Here is a 21,982-nt window from a genome sequence, read left to right on the forward strand (position 1 = left end):
CCTGCTCTTCACCTTCCCCATAAACTCATAGCATACAGATGGGGGAAAAAAAAAAAAAAAAAAAGAAAATATTGCTGTATGCTGTTTAATTTCCACTACTGCAACAAGGCTCAATCAGTTTAAACAGCATACTCACCTCTTATTTCTTTGGCATCAGTCACAAGAAAATTTAAAGCCAGTAAGTTGTTAATATGAATGTTACTTTCAGAGGTCTGTTTATGTGTTTGATAGCACTTAGGCTTCACAACTTTTAACTATTTCCTCCCAAAGACCAGTTCATCTGCCTGTTTCCTCAGTTTGTGTAGTTTTTGATAGTGAAGTAGGACAGAAAAAAAAGTTAAATGCTTTAAGTGCACGCATTTTTTATTTAAAACCACTAAGCCTGGCAGAGTGATTAATTAACAGTCAAAAACCCCCAAACCATTTTCTCTTTAGAAGAAAATGCAGTATTTATTTTATACTTCAGTATAAATAATATCTTCTATAAGTTTTTATTAATTTGTAATGCACTTAAGTCTCAATAATTTCTGAAACCTGTGCAATTCTTACAGCTACCAGCACACAGCATCCCATCAAAATGGAGTGCCAATTTCCCTTACATAACATTAATGGATGAAAGCAGTCTCTTAACTTGGGTAAGGCTAGAGATGCAAAATCAAATGTCTGTGTACAAACTGATTTCAATAATATGCTATCAGAGTTTAATATATTAATGAAAAGGATTTTAAACAATACAATTTCTCTAAATTCAATCAGTGCTGCTCAACAGATACAGTTATGAAATATCACAATGAATATTAATGGAAGAGGCTTACACTATGTTGCTCTTGTTATCCTGACACACAGAAAGATTTCACTATGGTAATTTGCTTGGAATATAATTAAAAGAGCCAATCACAAAAAGAAAAATCAAAACATCTGCAAAAATGAATCCGTGCCCTTGATTTCTAGAAGTAGTCTATAAACTTGAAAAACTTCAATAAATGTGGAGATGTTTGGAAGTCTTACTTCATGCTATTTGAAAGAATCAAATTTTCAGAAACAGCATGCACTAGAACAGGGACTTGTCTTGGACATTTTACTTTATCAGTTGCCTTAAGAAAAATCAGCATTTTCTCAAGAAAAATCCTATTTTTAATAAAAACAAAATTTGGAAAGAGAAATTAATGTGAGACATGAAGGTATTGACAATTTCTGTTTTTAACCATAAGTCATCTTATTTTTTTCCTAAGGTCTGAGAATAAGTTTGATTTTAAAAAAAATTAATTATCTGGAGCTATGAAAAGCTATTTTACAACAAAGCTGATGCACAAAACATCTGTGTACAATGCTAGCAGCTCTATTCCAATTAGAACATTAATTTCTTTATCAAAATCTTTATGCTATATGGCACCCCAAACAGCAACCTACTCAAGATCTGTTCACAACATCAAGACTAAATCTAGACCAAGGTCACAGCTCTACTTCACTGAGATGGCTTGGAGTGCCCAAAGTAAAATGCACACAAATACTGGCCAGTTTAAGATTCAGGCTCGCTTTTTTATTCGGGGAAACTTTCTCCAATACCTGAAGATGACTGATTCATGCATTTCTGTTCAACAGAGGCTCTATCACTTCATTTGGGTAAGGCATGAAGAGTGATAACATCCCTTAATAACTAACCCATGCACAGTAAACAGAGAGAACATTTAATTCCATGGGAGCACGGGGCACCCCACAGATGTAACACATCTACACCCACAAGGCAGCCAGAGTGACTTATTGCACACTCCCAAGGGGACAGGGCCACTTGTGGTCTGATCCCTGAGCTCCAGCCCCCACGCCCACAGTAACAGAACACCTCTAAAAATACAGATCAAAGAAACAGAGCATGCCACGGGCTTTAGGAAACATAACAAAAATAATTTAAAATCACAACTAGCATTTAGACAACAGGCTTGGTTTAATAACAAGGGTTATTTTTGTTATCATGGTGCCCAGGAGCTCCAGCCACCAATCAGGGCTCCCACCGCAGCAGGACGGCAAACCATGCAGAAGGCACCCTTTGAGCACAGCTTCTTCTGCGGCACTTCAGCCCCCGAAGGAGGCTCTAAAGCTGCAAAAACTGAGCAGGGAGCAGGAGAGGCACAGAGCCAGGGGCTGCTGCCAGCTGGCCGCGGCGGAGGCCACGGCTCCCGGAAAGAGCCGCCTGCGCTGGACCGCCCGCCCCGCCCGGGCACCCACAGGAGTCACCCACGAGCCACTGGCTCCCTCCACGAAGGGTGGGAAGAGCAGATGCAAGCAGGAACACTTTAGGGCTGCAAATGGGAGCTTAGCTCTCCCTTCCAGGTTTTAGCTTTCGATCTTACTGCTCAATTTGTGACAAGACACAGAAGCCTTTTCTGCCAGGGGTAAGTGCGATAGAAGTATCCTGTAGCCACACCAACCACAGGGGAGGATGGGCTTTGAGCTCTATGATACTGCCTCCCTGACTGTACAGTGCTAAGTTCCCACGCTCTGGTTTGACAGAAAAGGAAATAATCCATTTCAGTTGAAACACAGGTTGTACAAAGAAAAACAAAAAGGGTCTCCTAAGATCTGCATTAATGCTTTTAGTTTGTGGAAAGCAGAGTCATCTTCTGCAAAACAGAAGCCTCAGAGCTAGGGGTACTTGGTCCAAACTGGAAGAACTAACCAACAGGACGTAGCACAGCTGGTTTCATGGCAGTTCACACACTACCTCCGTCACAGGACATGCAAGGGCATTTTAAAAGGCTCAGGTTCTCCAGTGATCCCAAACTACTCATCCTATCCCCGGGACAGCAGCATGGGAAAAAACAAGGCTTGAAGCGGACTACTCTGTGTGATGGGTAGCCCTGGCTCTGTCATGCTTCCCCAGTGCCCTCAACCACAGACCAGCTGCAGACCGAGCTCTTCCAGCATCTTTTCACTTCTCCAGGTCATGTAGCTGGAGACGGCAGAGGCCTCCAGCCTCCCAAGATCATCCAATGGATGAAGGGCTTTAGGCAGGAACTTCCATTGGCATGGTCCTGCAGAATCAAGCTCATTTTGTTTGGGTCTTGCTTTCAGGACTCCTGACCAGTTCCAGAGGCTGCTCTAACAGAGGACAAGCGGTACCCGATGTAGGGAAGGTTACGTGCAACTCGGGTTTTCATTTAGTGAGAATCTACCTGCCCCCAGCAACAGATGCTCTTGTACTAATAGGAAAACAAGTTTATGCAAATCAAAATATTGTGGTTTTAACCACTTGATCCAATCTATTTACAAGCTGGGTTTATTATTTTCTGCTAATTGTGAGGATGTGGATCTGTCTTATTTTCCTAGGCAGGAGAGCTAGTTAAAGCACTTTTCTGCCTCCACTTCTGCCACACAGCTCTGCTTCCAAAGACTCTGCTGCTGCCCATGTGCTGCTCACGGGTGATTGGTGCAGGCAGAGAGGGAAACAGACTAGGGAAAAAATGTGTAAGAAACACAAAAGGGTTTTTTTGTTTCCATCCTCATCAGTTCAGCAGTCTGGTTCATTGTGCACCTGCACAAATATTTATGCTAACACAGCATAAGGATGGGAATACCATGCAGCAGGGAACCAAGAGGCTTAAGTAGTCCTGACAGCACAAAACCACAGGATGGAAAGAGGGATTGTCCACCTTTCTCACAGAGCAGCATGTTCACACAGGGCATCATAGTGCAGCTCTCCTCAGTATTAATGGCATCATTTATTCCTATCCGGGAAAAGTGAATGCAGAAAGCCATAAAAGATGCTGAGCCATATATAAGCCACCCATCACCCATGGAAGCCCCTTGCTTCCATGCCACCCTACCTTTTCTGATTCCCATCAGTCTGTGTCAGTGGCACACATTCACCACCACCTCCAGGACACAATTTATCTGTTCCTTTGAGAGGCACGGATGGGACCCAGCACACCTGCACACTTTTCCCTCTGTCATTCCTGCTAGCACAGAGGAGGGAAGAAAGGGGAGGAATGTGGCCATGCCAGGAACACCATGGTGTTAGCACACTTGGTGCTAGCAACACAGTCAAAGCCGTGTGTTGCTAGCACCAAAGTTTGCACAATTCTCCAGCTTATCTTCCAAAAGTCACCATGCCACCAGCCAATGAATGGTACCCTTCAGCAAGCTCAGTATTAAATCAGGTGAGGCTGGTAAGAGGTACTCAGTTCAATGGGACTTAGAGGAAAAAAAAATGGACATGAAGGCGTCTGAACACATTGACTATGTTACATAAATATAAAAACTCAGAAAAATAGCTTGTCTTGTACACTTGTCAATGTCAGAAGAATATTCTATAAAAGAAAAAAAGAGTTTCTAGAAAACCAGGTTGTTGCACTGTTCCGAGATATATGAAAATAGTCTTCATTTTTTGGGGGAACTGCAAAAGTGCCTGGACACTGAGAAAGAAAAATGTCACAGCCTGAAGCCTGTTGAGCTGAGCTGAAAGGGAGGTCCTGGCCCTCCATCTGCTTATTTCGGGTGTTCCTAATGTTCCTTTCATTGATGCAGAAACCAGGCAGTCATGGACAGTGGTATCAATCGTTGCTAAGTCAGCTGAAAATGAAACTTAACAAGAAAACAAACAAAGAAACGACAAAATGAGCCACAATGAAAACATTCCAAAACCACAAAAGTCTCCTCTCAATCCAATGATCAAATCCTGCTGTCCAGTGGGGGAGAGGGGTGGGGTGTAAACTGGGACACAATTATCTCATATTTATATGATTCTATTCAAAGGACCATTTCTAATGAACACTTTATTTGTATGATTTATGTAAACAGTTTCAAGTACAATAGAAAGACAACTACATTCTAACCATAAGTACAGCACAGCAAAACTGTTAAGAATCCTTGCAGATACTAAAGTTCCCCTGTCACAGTGGGGACAGGACAGCACTGCAGTCACACCTGTAGCAGCGCTGGGGCAGTGCTCGTTAGGGCTCCTGGTATTCACCAGGAGGTGTGCTGCATCCTGGAGCTGTGCTCCCCAACACCAGAGCCAGGGGAGCCTCACACCTGAGGCAGACACCCAGCACCCACAGCTGGGGCTGCCTTGCCCACGCTGCAGTCCCAACATGCCCCTGTGCGTTAGCAACTTCTCCCATCATAGACAACAAACTGACAGCACAGGAACTCCAAAGGGTAGTCTTGCAGGACTGCATATTAAAGCTGTGAATGAATGTCTGCCAGCTGCAGCACCTTTCTGGAGCAGGGCACTGGTGTCACATTCACTTGTCTAAGCAAAGTGGCAGTAACTTCTGGTCATCAAAACTTCTAAGCCATTAATTTATCAGGATTGAAGTCTATTAACAAGAACCCAAGAGATTAAGGTTGAATTACGCATAAAAAAAAGATTTTAACATTTTAAAATATATTCTGACATGTTATGCTTTTAGCAATAATTACATTACAAGACATGTGTTTGACACTTATTTTCTAGTGTTCAAAAATATTTCAGTTGCTAGCTCTTTGCCATCTGTTTCCCATCATTATTTCATTAAAATAGTTTTCATCTCCCTAATAGCAGAAGAGCAAGACTGCTTTCTATGCGACTGGATTATCACCTCCCTTACTTAACCAGCATCATTCCAGTACTTTTTTTTCATTTATTTTTTGAAGAGGCATATGTACCTCCTCCAAACTCCACCCAGCAAGGGCTAACAAAGCAAGCTTGTTAAAACCAGCCAAGTACATCTCCTCTCCACCTGTCAAGAACACTTCTCTAAAGTCTCTGAGGAAGCTAAATCAAATAACTCATCTGCTGCAATAAGCATGGGGATTTTCCTCCCTGAAAGGGAAAACTCACACTTGAATACACCTTGGATGAAAACCAAGGTCCAATGTATAATATGTACCTTAGACCACACAAAACACCATTCCCAGGCAAAATACTAGAGCTCAACAGCTTACACCGCTGTGAGTACCTGTGTAGGGGCAAAGTTACCCACATACAAGGAAGAGGTGGTTTCTGAGCAGTTATCAGGAGCGAGTGCAATAATTCTTACCTGGAAAATGCTGTTTGCAGCTGCTCACCGATTTGTCAGCACACACGCTGCTCTCACCTCATGATTTATGATACTCTCTCCAGCACTGAGACTTCTATTACTGTCCTCATTTATTGCCTGCAGCTGTCATTCTCACCAACAATTCTACAGTTGTTTGTAGGTGAGGTATCAAAGGTATTTAGTGTGCACCTAGAGACGTAATTTTAATCAAACCTACTCACAGGCAGTATTTAAATGTTAGAACAACTGCACAGAGTGCAGCAATTAATGTGAACTTGACCAACCAAAATTATGACAGCCAGAAACGTTTACTCATAAATGCCTCAAAAGGATGGATGTCCAACAGACCTGTGAACACCTGCTGATTTGTAAATGAAGATAAAAATAGTACCCATAGATCACAAAGCTTTCCGACAGGTATTTGAATGGACAATAAATATTAACACAAGTTCAGCAATTTCACTTTCCATGGCCAAAATGTTGCTATGGCAGTAAATGCAGCTACATCTTTTTCACCACTTATTTTTTTTAGCCAGCTATTTCCCCCTTAAACTAGTTGGGTTTTCCAGCATCTCCTCAAAAGCTGCTGAATCCACCCAGTTTAGAATAACGACAGTGGAAGAGGGAAAAATTTTACATCCAAAAATTTCACTTTTAATGTCTAGAAAATGCTGAGATCTCTAAAATTTTGCAAATCAGGAGTTCTGACCCACTGCAGTCCTTACTTAACCTTTTTGGAAGCCACAAGTTGCTCAATGATTTGAAAAACATGCAAGCAGTGTTACTAAACGTGGGTACCAATTGCACTACCCTGTTTTGAGAAAGGGTGGCAAACACTCTCTGTGGGTGAATTGGACCTACCACGACCTAACATGGCATGGAAATGCAGCAGAAAGTGAGAAACAAGTCCTGGAGCTAAGCCTAATAGTACTTTCATGTGTACTCTACAGCTACAACTCCTTAAGTGAACCAATTATAACAGCATCTCTGTCCATTTAATTGAGTTTCTGGCGCTTGTGAGCCAAGATGAAACCTGAAAATATGGACCCTAAACCAAAGAGTACCAAAGGCAGACTTTGCAAAAGAATTCAAGTTTATTATTACTTAAAATTATTTTATGTGCCTGGATTCTAATTGCTGAACATTTTAAGGCTGGCAATCTTAAATTAGTCTAATCATTAGTCAAAGCACCAAAATCCACTTCCTGTATTGAAAGTTGTTTTATTCAAGACTATCAACACTGCATAGCTTGAAAATGGCACTCAAGGCAAAAACAACTGTGAATTTACAACCAAAAGGTAGCCTGAAGGCCATCACTGTCACAGTCAAGCTTGATTTATAGCTGAACAGATAGTGTCAAAATATAAACTACAAATTAAACACAACTCTAAAGTAGAAAAAAAATGATGGTTTTACACTATGGTGATAAACTACCAAAGAAGCTCTGGTGTTTGTAAGTTGTTAATACTTCCAATATATGCAGATATTGACTGATTCTATTACATCCCCATGCTCCAGTCTCTTCAAGATAATGGGGTCACATTGAGAGAGCTGTGCAGAAGATGCACTCATTAATTGTGAGCCCACATTAAACCATGAGTGGGTGTGCAACAGTCTCCTTTCAGGTTAAGGAACAAAATCTCCTTGTAGAAAGAACACTAATTGTAGCACATTTCAGAGCTCAGGAATCTTTTAGTTATTTAAACCCACAATATACCATTAGTTGCCCATAATATTTATTAGGAAAATTGATCAGAATTAGTCATATATGCCTCATTAGGGGAAAAAAAAATCCACCATGAAAAAGCTGACTTAGATTTTTAAACTTAAGGCAGCTGAGAGGTCATTTAAACTATAATTGTTCTTAGATTCAAACACAGATACACATTCTATCTTCAGATGGTGTCTCTAGGATTTGATCGCTCAAGCATGTGTATGATTCTTCACTCACAAACCACCTGACTCCTCTACTTGTGCAACTCGCATTACTCATAAGAAATCCTTGGCAAAGGCAGACCAACATATGTTAATTACTGGGCTGCATTATAATAGGTCTGACATCTTGTTTCTCATCCAGGGTTTAAAATAAAAGGAAACAACAATCTCTTTCAATACAAAAGTACATATTTTTACATCTCACCCTAAAAATATTTTACATTAAAAACACAAATAGATCAATTGCCAAAGAATCCCTGCCTCTTCAGTGTTCCTTTGGGGGGTTTAGCCTTATTAAACAATGAAGGAAAGCAAAGAGGTTGGTGTATATGTATTCACCTTTCATTTACTACAAAATATTCCTAAATTGGGTGCAACCGGTAAAATGGGAGCTTGACTCACCAATATTTCATTTCTTGTATTAACAGTTTTTGAGACAATGTTGGCTGCCAGTTTCTTCAGCAAAATAAGGTATAAATTGATGAACACTGAAGACGAGCATGACTAGAGCAAAATATATACTTTTAAATATATTTTTATTTTTCATATGGTAGGAGATATGTACTGTTTCTTTATTATTTAATATGCTGGGATACTGCTAGGACAAGATGTTGGCAACGTAACAAGTACTTTTGATTTACATGTCTCTTTATTGAGAAAAAGATACTGAGGGCCATAGCTGCAATTTCAGAAAAAGGAGTAAGACTCCACGCTGACAATGCTGTTTCTTTTGGGGTGACCATATTAAAATTTTTAAAACTGAATTTCAAATTGTGTGTCACCATAAAATTGTTAGAAACATGTGAAGTTTCCTTTAAATTTTCAAAACACTAATATTCCAAAATTAGGCACTAGTACCAGATTTTCTTTCACAAAAAGTGTTGCAAAAAGGTTTATGCATCGAATGATTTATGCAAGCATTTAGGATGCAGAACCTTTAAGAATACACAGAAAGCACTGTCTCAGAAGTTTGGGGTTTTTTCCCAAAGTGATTACACAAGTGTATCCCACAGCCATGACCAGAAACCTGCCAGGCATCCCTCATCCCCTCCCTGCCCAGCCCAGCCCCTGCCCCGGGTGCTGCGCCGAGGCAGCGCCGGTCCCTCTCCCGAGGCAGAGTGCCAGCCAAGCAGCTCCAGCCAGGAGCAGACAGATGGTGGCCAATAAGGAAACTATCACAGCGTCTTAGTCACCATGGCACAGCCTGGGCACCACACAATAGCAGCCTGCCTATCATCGACTTTATCCTCCTTTCAGCTCGTTAATGTGTTTACCTGCATGTGCCTGGTGCTCCCAGCTCTGGGCACACAGACACCGAGCTGGAGCTGTCCTGGGTGAACTGCTCCAGTGGCATGGGGCTTACAAGGACCCATCACAGACTATCAGAGAGCTAAAGGCACATATCTAAAGGTTACAAAACACTGCCTTAAATGCAGCATACCAACCACCACTCTGGGGGAGCAGTTATGCTCCAGGGTAGCTAACAGGAAACATGCCAGAGTCTTAAAAATAGATGTTCCAAGTACCAATTATTTAACAAAAGAAACATTAACAGATGAATCCTAAATTTTCCGCATTTTTTGTATTTATTTGGGAATAAAACAACCTTACTTAAGGATAAGAGAAGCAGCACAATCCTGAATTTATGGCACTCATTTGTTTCACCCCTGCCAGTTCCTCAGAGCTCCACTCTGAACCCTCCAGCAGCAGCCACTACTGCCACCTCAACCTTGTCCTTCTCTCCCCTGCAGACCCTACACCTCTCAGGTGCTTTTCAGTTGGTTCCTTTACAAAAGAGCTATCTGCCATGAATACAGGTAGAATAAAAACTATTGCAAATATTTTCAGAACCCGTTTTAATCAAAAAAGCTCTGCAGCGCTAACCCTCTGCAGCATTGCCCTTTGCAGAAAGAACCACTGCCTCACCCAGGCCTGAGCAGCACCAAGCACCATCTGCTCTGTGCCCCAGGGGGCCTTTCCACTCTCTCAACCTGCACAGCTCCAGCCACCGCTGCTGGCAGTGGAATCCAGCAGCTCTGCTCTCCCTGCCACACAGACTTTGAGAACACAGCAATTTCATGTGGATGTTTTAAAATATTTATCTTCTGTCCTGTTGCTGATTCCTTCTGAAGTATAAGCCATCTCCAAATGGCCATCCCTTGGGCATACCCAAGGATCACTTGGCATGCAAGGACTGGTCTCCAAAGGAAGCATTTATAAAGCTGACACGAGTCCGAATACGGCATCTTTCATACCTAAACTGTACCTTTGCTAAACACCAGGTTTAAGTTACCAACAAACATTGCAAAGGTTCCCCTGGATTCTTTCTGTACTCTGTCTCTTGCTGGTCACCAACAGTTGGTGTTTTACTTGTCCTCTGCTAGAGAATAACACAAGGCCTAATGAAACTGACTCCTGAGTTACACATAAACAAGCAAGTGCCTGCTGCAGAGGTGGGACTTGGTGTAGTGCGGTTGGAAGCTCTCCTCGGTATCCACCTTCCCATCCAACTCCTGTCTGCCTGCTGCCACAGAGCCCAGAACAGCAGGACCAGAGAGTCCCCTGGTTTCTCTTTCCTTCCTGTGTCACCTGCAAGCAGCTGGGAGTGGGGGGTGAAAGCCAGGGCTGAGCAGTGCTGAGCATGCCCTTCCTCTGTGAGGGCTCCCCACAGCCATACAAATTGCTGTGGCAGAAGCAGGTTCAGAGCCATGCAGCCTGAGCAAAGCAGAGGGCAAATGACTGAGGAAGGACACAGCTCCCACACACTTATATTGCCAAAAAGCTGCAGGAAGAAGATGGGAGCCCAAGTGTTTTAACTTGCAAGGCTGATTTAACGAAGTCTGAGAGGGCTCTGCTAGTGACCCAAAATAACTTCTCCTTACATAATACTGTTATGACTTTAATGTGAGAGATGTCAGAGTATTACAGTGCCAAAAGCCAAAGCTACACATGCATTTGGAAAGCTACTAGGCGCCCATCTCTAATGGTATCTAACTCCAGCTGGATTGCTTTTTAAAACAGTGATGTAGATTTTTGGAGGAATCTCTCACTTGAGAGAACAAGTAAAAACTAAAGTACAGTTCCTGTAACAAACATCTAAAAGCAGGACTTATAGCTGCTTTAAGTCTCACCAGGTGAGACGTATCAGAGTGGATATCTCAGAATCAAAAAGGGACTTATGAATGGGATCAATTTGAACACTAGTTTGTAGAGAAACAGCCTTGACAGTGCAACACACATTGAATTCACCTTTTCAGTCACAGAACTACCATCCACATCTGCACATAAGTGCCCACTGCAACTCAGCATGTTGGTTTTCTGTGAAACAGAAAGGTAAGGTTTTGTGGTTTTGCAAAGCACCTAAAAGGACAGTGAACTGAGTGTACAGAGAGTCAAATCACAAAAGCAGTATAAGATGACAGTTCACTGGCCTGACATCCCATAGAACAAGAATTCCAGTTAAAAAAAAAAAAGTTTAATTAAATGTAAAGTGAATCAACCTGTGCTAAGTGGAGAAGAAAAGCTTTACTTGAAAACGCTATGGGTTACTGTAAGAGAGACCTAAGCATAAGCTGTATAACAGCTGTAAAGGAGTTAACTTCTGTGATCCCACTGCTGGGAATAGAGTTATAAGCATTAAACAAACACAGAATTTACAAGAAGGACACTAAGAGACTGGGTAGACTGCCTGACAACCATATCATTCTTCTTTCCCTCTGCAAACCTGTGGGATAATAAACTCTTCTCTCTTCCATCTATGGGTAGAAGCATAAACAAAGTGCTTTTCCAAGAATTCAGTGTCAACTAAGTCTCTAAAAGTGCTTTTTAAAGCATTTTCTTGCCCCTTTTTTATTTCAGCAGGAGGTAGGGTTGGCGCAGCTTGGCAGGACAGGAGAGATAATCAAGAGGCTCTTCCATTCACCTTAAAATATAAAATAGTTTTAAAACTGAAGGGTAACAGTGCTTATTGTCAAAAGAGTTTAGCTGCAGGAACTTGTATTTTGCAATGTATTTTAAGCAAATGCATTCTCTAAGAAAATTTTCATGTTTATAAGGCTTCTTTTTGTCATTTACAACAGCCAAGATCTTAGAGATGTGCAATACTAAGGAAAACTAAGGCACGTGAAAATATTTGCATGTGAAAGCAATGATATCTAAGGTATTTCTTATTTTCACACTATCTATGGAGGCATCCCACCTTCAGGCTGCACAAACAGAAGTGCTGTTCAAACTGGGCACATGAACAGCAGTTGATGAGTTTCATTTCCTCAAGAAAGTGGCTGTAGTTGGAGGGGGGGAGGTTTTGCAACTCAGGGCTCAAGCCTCTCCTCCCTGTCATTCAACTCTCTTGTGGTGGATTTTTTCCCCTCACACATCACACTCTCACACCTCCAAAATAACCAAGAGCAGATGGTAACTTCTGAGCTGGGGAATGCCCATCTAGCAGGCTGTTGGACATCAGTCATGTCCAAAAGAAGAGCACAGAGAAAGATTCTGAGTTTCACACAAAATCAAAGTCATCAAAATACCTAACAAGCTTACGATGACTTCTGCTTTTGGTGAGGCAGACTCCCTCTTTGTCAGTATGAGGCCAGACAATTTCCAGGGAAGCCCCATCTCAAACCTTTTCAAGCACCAACTGCCCCTCAGTGTCAACCTCGGCACAGTCCTGCACCCCACAGTGCCCTTATTTACACAATAAACCAATATTAAATCAGTTCATCTGTTTTCAGAATGGGTGTTCAAAAACACAAGAAGAGAAACCTGCACTGCAGAATTTACTGATGGAGATACAGAACTGTGTATTTCAGAGCAGCCTAAAAGGCTCCACTGTTCTCAGAGGGAATCAGGAATGCAGCCAAGAAACAAGCAGATACACATCAAGGGAACTGTTTTTGCTACTAAATGGCCAATTGAAGCCCCTACTATTATGTCCTATATCTATGTCACTGTAGTCCCAATAAATAATGCTTTCTGATTAGTTATGAGACTATCTAGAAATCTCTAAGACAGATGCCGTTCACTGTGCCAGCCAGTCAGTCATCGGAGCCCTGAAGTCTCAAAGGAATGAAAAACTACTACGTGAATCCAAAAGACAATACAAACTTGTTATCAAGGTATTGCTTTTTCTCTTACTCCTCAAACATGTTTTTACCTAATCAGCAAAGATGACAAATGGTATTTCACAACACAAAGAGCTGCCATATGAATGAGGCAGTTTCCCCACATTCATGCATTAGATCAAGTAGTCAGAATTCTCTAGTTAATGCTGTCTGGACCAAGCTGACTACTAAACTAAATCACAAGAAGAACTTACCAGTTATGAGGCAAAGAGTTGAGAACATGAGAACAAATAAGATTTGAAGAAAACCCAAATAAAGACAACCATCTCCGTACTGGTTTTGCATGACATTATCAGATGGTTCACTTTTGTGGCTTTCGTTGACAACACATATGTATTATCTATATGTTGGAGTTGTTCCCCTTTCTGAAGGCAGGCCCACAGCAGTGCTGCTTTTCCCTGGAAATAAAAAAGGCTTACAGCAACCACAGTCCCTCTGTGCCCACAGCCAATACCGTCTACCAAAAACCTGGCATACAGCCCTACAGGAAGAGGATAACACAACTGGCTTTGGATCAGGCAGCTGGACCATCACCTGGGTAGGTTTCACAGGTCCGAAGGAGGATGTCCTAGTATGAGGACATGATTTATAAATCAGGTCTTTACCATCCACTGACATAAGCCAGAACAAACAAGCAAACATAGAATTAGTAAGAAACCTCTCATGTAGACTAACAATGATCTGTAGTGGTAATAGAAACTCGCACTTTTATGAAATTTGCACAGGTTTGTAGCACTGTGCATATAAATGGGGTTTGAGCAATTTCTTTTCCTCCCTCTCGCTGCCTGGTATGGAGCCAGGAGCCTTCCAGCTTCACTTTACATAGAATCAAGTCAAAGCTGGTCTGCAGAGTCAAAACAAGCCCTGGATTACCAACCAGGGTTATGCTTCCCACATTTGTGTTAATGGAATGTTACTGTGATCAGTTGTATGTCAACTACCCCAATATTAGTACACTAAACAAAATACAAACCAGCTTGATCTATAAAATTCTACAGGTAAAGGACAGAAATCCCTTTTCAAGCTTAGATATTTCACTAGATACTAAAACTTATTTTTAAATGCATCAACCACTGTTGTCATCTTATTGCAGGGGTTCCCTACTGTTGTCTCCTTATCAAAAAAGTTTCATACCTTCCTGGTGTTTTCTTGTGGGCAGCTCCTCAGAGCACTGACTCTTTCTTCTTCGTCACAAAGTAGCCAACTGACTCCAGTCCCCTTCTCAACCAGCCACCCTGCTCTTTTATAGCACTCTTCTTCTCACTGGTTACAGCTGTGACCTGTTAAAGTCAGGCCTACTCCTCATCTTGGATAATTGGCCCAGCTGCAACTCCTTAGGGGTAAGATTACTTTCTACACTATCTTTATTTTCTTAGATTCTATTTCCCTACAAACCACCACAAACTGGAAAAGATTTCTTGGATGTTTCACTACTCACTACAGCAGTAAAAATGACTTCCTCTGTCCTCTGCTACAGAACTAAAATGTATAAGCAACTGAAGGAAACTACAAGTGTTCCAAAATGAGTGATCACCTATGTGAGCCTTGAGAAGGGCAAGTTCTTTTAAAGAATGATTCATTCCCTGTGGAGTAACTTAATTTCTATTGACACTTACAGGAGAAATTAGGTTGAAAGTGATTTTGTCTGTCTAAGAACAACTTTGCTTTCTTTACTGGATACCTAATACCCATAGAAATCTGCCCTGCTCCATAAAGGGAAGGGCAGAGCACTGTACTGAAGCCAGGAAACTTCATCTTTGCAGGCAATGTAGACTTCAGTGTATGTTAAATTATTAGAACCAAAAATAACATGTAACAAGTGGAAGGCCATCTCCTACTCTCATAATACACTACTGCCTCCAACAGTCTAGCTGTGGAGATCCATTACAACTCATTGCCTGGACATTTCCCTAGCAGCCTATATTCTCTTCAAAATATTCTAACATTAGCCAAGCTGAATGTTAATGATCACGTGGAAAAAAACCGAAGTGAAGAACTGAAAATTGCTACAGAAGAATTTTCTGCTTTATAGTAAGAAGGGGGGAGGAGGAAATCAATACAGCAAAACAACCTTTTAAGCCAAAGACACCACTTTATAGCTGAAATTATTTCTAATACCAATGACAGCCTCAACTTGTCATCAGCAAGAAGGCTTACATACACTTGGAGAGAAGATGTGAATTGAGATAAGGAAAACATACAATATCTGAGCAGGAGGTCTGTCTGTGGTGGTTCTATATTGATGTTTTGCTTACTGTGTTTTCCCATAAAACACACCTAAATGGATAAAGAGGGCTTGTGCTGCTTGTCCTACAACAGGCACTTGACAGGAACAAACATAAACCAACATAAACTCTTCAGCAATGTTCTTGCTGCTTTGCTGTAATACAGGATAGAATTTCACAAAAATTGGTCTAACTAGGAGTGAACAAATTAGCCAATTGCATAGTGGTCAAAATTGCTACCACAGGCATTAACTGCAGTCCTACTTATTTATGAGAAACAGGCTTCCCAGGTAAAGCCATAACAAGCCAAGCTCACGCCTCCTGCAGCATTTGATCACCCACGTTGTTAGAGCAGCACAGCAGGCACCACGAGTTCCTGGCCAGCCACTACCTACCTCCATTTCTCATAGTCACATTATCTTCTGTGTGACTGGAAAAAGGCTGGATTCCTGTTGTTCTGAAACCCGTCAACAACACTGGGGAAGGCAAAAGGAATTCCAACTCTTTTTCCTTTCAATTTTTCTTCCTTTTCAGATCAATTTTTCTTCCTTTTCAGGAGAGAAACCAGGCTTTCCGAGCTGCTAGTAGAAACATTAAGTTGCTAAAAACCTGCCAACATTGTCTCCAACTATAGTATCAGTGATGTAACTGCTATCCATGAGGGTTTGGGGGGCTGGTTTGGTTCTGCTTTTGCTTCCTCCGCCCCCGAAAACCTTTGGAGCCCATAAAAGTGGAAGAGATTTGGGGCAAAGGGCAAGCAACTCCCAAGAAAAGTTATGAATGGAACTATGCTACAGAGAGCCTTGCCTTTCCACTCCTTGTACAGGAGAAATCATTCAGATGTTGCAAAAACTGATCCATTATCTTTTGTGGGTTTCTTAAAATAATCTAAAAACAGAATTGTACGCCATACTAAGATCGCAGATTTATTTCATCCCAAAGAGCACAAAACATTCTCTGTACATATACACAGCAACTCATTTCTTTCCTGAAACAAAGTTTTCATTGATCCTTTGCCACAGACTCAATTATTGTTTCTAATCGTGATCAACGTTTATTTAAGGTATTGTGAACTGTAAACAATGCAAACAATAAAAGCATCTGTCCATGTTGACATGAATGTAATTGGCAGGTAAGACACCTATATCAACTGGTCCCAAAGGCGTTCTTAAATTCAGAAAGCCCAAAGTAAATTTAAATTACAATTTGCAGAATAATCTTGAAATCAGCCACTTTTCAAGGTAGTGTTATCTTGTGCAGATAAAACTCACAATCTGCCAATTCAATCCCAGGAAATTCTTCATTGTTTTAAAATATAATCCTAAAGACTTTTTTTTTTTTTTTTTTAAAGCTTCTTTCTTTTTATAAGGCAGTGGATTATGCAAAATTCCTGGTCCTCCTTGCAACCATGGGGAAAAATAATCTTCCTCTAGTAATGTAGCAATTATAGATACATATGTAAAAAGAGCAGAAATCAAGGCTCTTTGAAACAACACTTAAAAAGATAAAAAAAAATACTTGACTATGGGATATTTAGGGGATTTCAAGTCAGGTTTTCTGTAGCCTCACTGTAAAAATAAGTGACCTTTCCCTTCTCCTCTTGCCCACCCCAAACTCCGAGGAAAACGGCCACCAAATGCACTCAGCTAGCCTCAAAGTCACACGTGCTCCATTGCAGATCTTGCTTTCAATGTCTCTTTTGTTTGATGGCTGGTGTTTCAACATCCTCAGCTTGGAACAGAGAAAGGTCAGAGCGAGTCTGCTGGCATTCACAAACCTGCACCAGGCCCCGCCAAGAGAAGATTGATGCCATAGTACATTTTCCCCAGTCAGGAGAAGGAAGTGGAGCTCTGAATCCACAACCGACCACGTTCATCAGAGGGATTTGTTTCCCAGAGGTGTTTAGCTTTGCTACATTCCTTTGTGAAACTTTTCTGCTGGTGCTAGTAATATTTTTGAGTTACCCACTGCGCCATGTTACTGCCCCAGTGTTGCAACCTGAAGAGGTTCCCACCAGTAAGTCGTTTTAGCCATACATTCCAGCACACAGCCTTTTTTTTTAATTCCCCTCCAGATTTTGCTTCACCCCTACACTGCCCTTCCCTTTCCTCCCTTACGTGGGGAGGAGAGGCTGCACCATTAAACTTCCAGTGAGCAAGGCCAAGGTCCGTTCCACAGCCAGACAGAAGCTGTTGCTAAAGATTCCTTAAAAGCTTTGGCACTTCACGGCAGTTGGAACTACTCAACCAGAGCTGGGAGCCAAAGCTTTGCCACAGCATTAATGGGCTTTTGCCCTTTTAAATTTTATAAGCCTGTCGCCTTTCTGATGCACGCAGTTTTATTCAGAGCCCTAAATGGCCATTTCATATTTAAAAGAAAGCTTGCATAGGTAGCACCCTAAAACTACCCCAGGTCATTCATCACCCCAGCACTCCTACTGTCTCTTAGGAAACCTTTGATAGAGCATTTGTTCAGGCTGCCAAGTTAAATCCTCTTCTCTCGTGTCAATGCATTGAAAAAAGCAGTCAGAACACCAGCTTCACTCAGGCCTGCTGAAGTAAATGGAGAAAACCAATTCCTCTGGCACTACAGAGCCATTAAGCCGTTTGCAGATTATTAACTGAAGCACAAAAATACACACGGCGCACAATCGGACGACAGAGCAGAGCTATGCCTTGAGTTTGCTTCGGTCTCGATAAACTGACGATACAGCCGCAATTCGCACCAAGTCACGCAGCTGCCGGGCTGGTGAGGGGGACCCCGGCAACCCCAGACAAAAGCGGCGATGCGGGGGTCCCGCTGCCACGGCCGGGCAGGTTCCACCTTTAGCAAAGACGGTGGTGGGGGCTGCACCCGAAGGGGCACCCCCGAGGCGCCGCCCCGCGTCTCTCATCGCAGCCTCCGAGGCGGCACCGAAATTAAACTTTGCACGTGCAAAACAAAGTTTACAGTCTAAAACCCCGATTATAGTAACAACTTCCTCCCCCTGTCTCAGGCTGCCGTACTCCTTCCCCGCTACCGCGCCAGCCCAGAATGCTATCCCGAGCCCCGCGGGGGGGTGGGGGGGGTGGGGGGAAAGAGCGTGGCTGGATGGCTCCTATTTTTATGTTTACATTCCTGAAGTGTCTTTTAACTGGCTGCCATTCTCCCTCTCCCAGCGAGCAGCTCCGCCGGCCGCCCCTGGAAGCGCTTCCCCCGCTCCCCTCGCACAAAGACGGGCGAGCTCCGGCCGGGTCGGGCCGGGCAGGGCACCCCCGGCCCTCTGCCCCCGCGCCCCCTCCCCTCCGCCCGGCGGCTTCCTGGACAGATGCACGGGGGGAGGGAGGGGGGCTGCTCCTTCCTCCTGCCGGGCGAGAGAGGCCCAGGTCCCAACTGGGTCGCAAAACCCAGACGCAAGGAATTTACACCCAGGCAAGCTTCCCGGAGCCCCAAGAACAGGCGCAAGCTCCCCCCGCGTCTCCCGAGCCCCGCACGGGCGGCCGGGCACGCACGCCCCGAGCCGCAGCCCCGGCCCCGCTGCGGGGCTCCTGCCCGCCCCGACGGCGCTCGCCCCGGCCGGGGGCAGCCGCCGCCCCGGTCCCCGCAGCCCCCTTTGTGCTTGCGGCGGCTCCGGGGCTCGCCCGCCTCCCGCCGCGGTTGCTCCAAGTTCGCCCCGGGCCGGGTCCCTCCGCGACCCCGCGGCCGGCCCGGGAAGGGCATTGCCCGGGGAGAGCCGCTTCCCTGCCGCCGGGCCCGGCTCCGCGGCCGCTCGCTCGCCCTCGCCCCGCGCCCTCGCCGAGGACAGTCTGCCCCTTTAAGAAGTCTCCACACATTTTCTCCCCTTGCAGAATAAATATGTTGTTGTTTTCTTTTTTTTTTTTTTTCCTCCCTGTACACCTTTTTCCCCAGCGTGGCCGCTCCATTGTTTCTGCTCCGCCGAGAGGCAACCCCTGCCCGGCCGCGAATGGGGAGGTGCGAGCAGGGAGCGCAAATAGACGCGAAACTTACCTACGGATTGCAAAGCAGCCTTGCAGCAGCAAAATAATAAGGAAGAAGGCAGGCAAAATCCTCTTTCCCAACTGATCTGCAGCTCTACTCGGGTGTTTTTAAATATATAATTTTGTTTATTCCCCTCCTTTCTTCCTTCTCCCCCTGCTTTCTTTTTTCTTCCTCCCCCCCCCACCTTTTTTTTTCCTCTAGCCCACAGACAGTGAAAAGGAGCTCAATGTTAGTGGGTGAGTAAGTGAATCAACTAGCAGAGAGCACAGCAAGTTGAAGTGTCAAATTACATTGGCTATTCTATTACCAAAGGGCCATGCTTTGTGGCTGCTGGCAAAATCTGTCCCAGATTCCTATCTGAAAGGGAGCTGCCTCCTACAGGGATGTTCTTCCCTTCGCCCTCTCCCTTCCCCTCTCCCCCCGCAACACACACACACCTCCCCAAATCACACCAAGTTAAAAATCTTAAATACGAGTTAAAATACAAATATTGTCTTACAGTGTCTTTTAAGGCGGGGATTCTCGTTTTAGTCCTCCTGAATACCAAGCACTCGGAAACCCTTCCACTCTGGAAACTGAAAGCTGGAGAATATGTATACTCCCTTCGGTGTTTTTGTATTATTAAATAGGGGAAAACCACCCTGGACCCAACACACTCTCAAGCATGAGGTGTCTCCGTCTCTGTCGTCTTCACGAGAGAATTTTTACGGGCATGGAAGGAACTACCGGGCGGGCAGGAGGATTACTCGGGAACGCCGAGACATCCTGCTGCTCCGTTATTGCACTTTAGCCCCCACCCCCCTCCATTTACTGCCACCACCCCCACCCTCGGGGCCGCTGTTATTTTCAGAGCCCGGAGCTCCCGCCACCCAGGTAGGAGCGGGGTTCTCCCGGGGGTCCCCGCTCAACCGGGGAAGCCGGGCGGGCGGCTGTGCCCGGCGGGGCGGGCCCGGGAGGCGGCCCCGCCGCAAGGGGGGCGGTCAGGGGCCGGGGCCCCCCCGCCGCCGAGAGCGCGGCCCCCGGCGCTAACAATAGGGCGTGTTTTTATGCTGTTTTTCTTCCACTGTGCTCCTTAGGAAATCCAGCCAGATTTCCAGGGAGAAAATAAGAAGAAACCGTCCTTGTCTGACGAGCCCCAATCTGCTAAAAAACATCTCCCTCGACTTCTCTTCCCCTTGATAAAACACTTCCAGGACAATCAATATTTTATGATGAGTTGTTAATAAGCCTAATATATTCATCCCTGCTCCAACGGGGCTTGTTAGATTATGCAATTAAGATAAGCAATTTAAACAGCACTGTGTAGCTTCTCGCTGGTCACATTCGTCTTCTTGCTGGAGGAGGAGAACGATCGGGACTGTAAAGGGACGTCGGATCGCTCGGGGAAGGGGAAGATTGTCTAATTTTTTATATTTTTTTCAGCTGCGTGCAGGGGGAACGAAGCGCCACCGCCGCTATCCGCGCCGCTCCCCCCGCCGGGCTGCCCCCGTCCGCGCCACTGGACGCGCAGACCTGCGCGAGGCTACGCAGCCCTCCCGCCCCCGAGGACAGTGCCCCCGGCACGGCCCCCGCCCCGCTCATTTACGCCTTCGTGGCTTCCCCAGAAAAAAGACCCCTCTTGCTGCCCTTGTCCCTTTGCCTCCGGCCGCCCCCCCGAGCGCCTCGGGGCGCAGGGGGGGTCCCTGCGGACGCTGCGCCCGCGGCCGCTCCCAGCGCGCAGACAGAGCGGCGGCCGCCCGGCCGGCAGAGCCGCGGGGGGAGCCCCCGGCGGGCAGTGCCCCGGCGGGGACGGCCAGCCGGTGGCGGGCGGCGCGTCCCGCCGCTCCGGCGCGCTCCGGCTCCGCATTTTGCGAGCGGCCGCGGTGTCAGCCGGGGAGCGCCGAATAACAAAGGCAAGTTTGAGAGCAGCCGCCGCCGCCGCCGCCGCACAGGCTGCGGTGACGTCAGGGAACAATGCCGCTGCCAGCCCGCCCGCCCGCCGCCCCTTAAAGGCGTACGGGGCGCTGCCGGGGGCCCCCGCCGCCGGCCCAGGGGATGGAAGGGACGGGGTTCCTGTACTGGGCCCCCCGCCCTGCAGCCCTCGGCCGCCGCCGGGTCCCTCCGGCATTGCCCGCCCGAACGGGGAGCAGAGCAGATTCTCTGTCTCACGGCTGCTTCCTTCCCTCCCTTCCGCGCCGTGCCCCGCGCGGTCTCCGCCGCCCTAATCGCTGCCTGGGAGACGCGGCGGCCGCCGGGGCGGGAGCGCTCGGGCCCCTCCGGCCCGGGCCGAGCTCCCCGCGGCCCTGCGGGGCTGGGCGGGCCGCGCTCCGGGCAGCGCGGCCTAAGGGCCCACTGCCCTGGCCGCCTGTACGAGCCCTGTGACCCGCCAGGGGAGTGTTTTCGCCAAGAGCCGGCACCTCGAGGGTCGGGACTTGAGCGCTTCCAGCCACTTCTGCTGCTGCATTCCCCCTCGCTTGTCCCTGTCACGGCGCGCTGCCCTCCCCGAGCCACACCGGCCCCGTGATTGTAACCTGTAGTCCACAGGCTTAAGCAGTCAGTGCCGCCCATATCACTCCTGCACAGAGTGTCTCATTGAAACTGGCGCAGAAAAAGCCCAGCCTTTTAGCCAACCAAAAAGGGCACTGTAGCAATACAGTAATCTCCTGATAATCACACACATCAGGACATTGTACCTTAAGAATTCCTTTGCGATTAATACCTTCTT

The 21,982-nt window shown here is 45.5% G+C and overlaps 2 protein-coding genes across 8 annotated transcripts in view; one reads left to right on the forward strand and one right to left on the reverse strand.

Annotated features, from left to right (window-relative positions):
- The window catches only part of ZMIZ1 (zinc finger MIZ-type containing 1), a 336,761-nt gene extending 316,809 nt beyond the window's left edge, over positions 1-19,952 (reverse strand). For 3 of the 7 annotated variants that reach the window (XM_018910990.3, XM_050975946.1, XM_050975940.1), the window contains exon 1: positions 19,288-19,601. The gene's annotated coding sequence lies outside the window, so the exon portion shown is untranslated. Of the gene's footprint in view, positions 1-19,287; positions 19,603-19,777 lie in introns of those variants that run through there. The other 4 variants (XM_050975948.1, XM_050975947.1, XM_050975941.1 and 1 more) reach the window with 3 other exon arrangements.
- On the forward strand, positions 18,608-21,781 carry LOC127059775 (basic proline-rich protein-like). Its single transcript, XM_050976439.1, has 4 exons — positions 18,608-19,083; positions 19,908-20,151; positions 20,355-20,401; positions 20,701-21,781. The coding sequence occupies exons 1-4, from the start codon at positions 18,608-18,610 to the stop codon at positions 21,779-21,781; spliced, it is 1,848 nt and encodes a 615-aa protein (XP_050832396.1).
- Positions 21,782-21,982: the final 201 nt, after the last annotated feature.

This window comes from Serinus canaria, chromosome 6 (genome assembly GCF_022539315.1).
Source record: "Serinus canaria isolate serCan28SL12 chromosome 6, serCan2020, whole genome shotgun sequence".
Lineage (NCBI taxonomy): Eukaryota > Metazoa > Chordata > Aves > Passeriformes > Fringillidae > Serinus > Serinus canaria.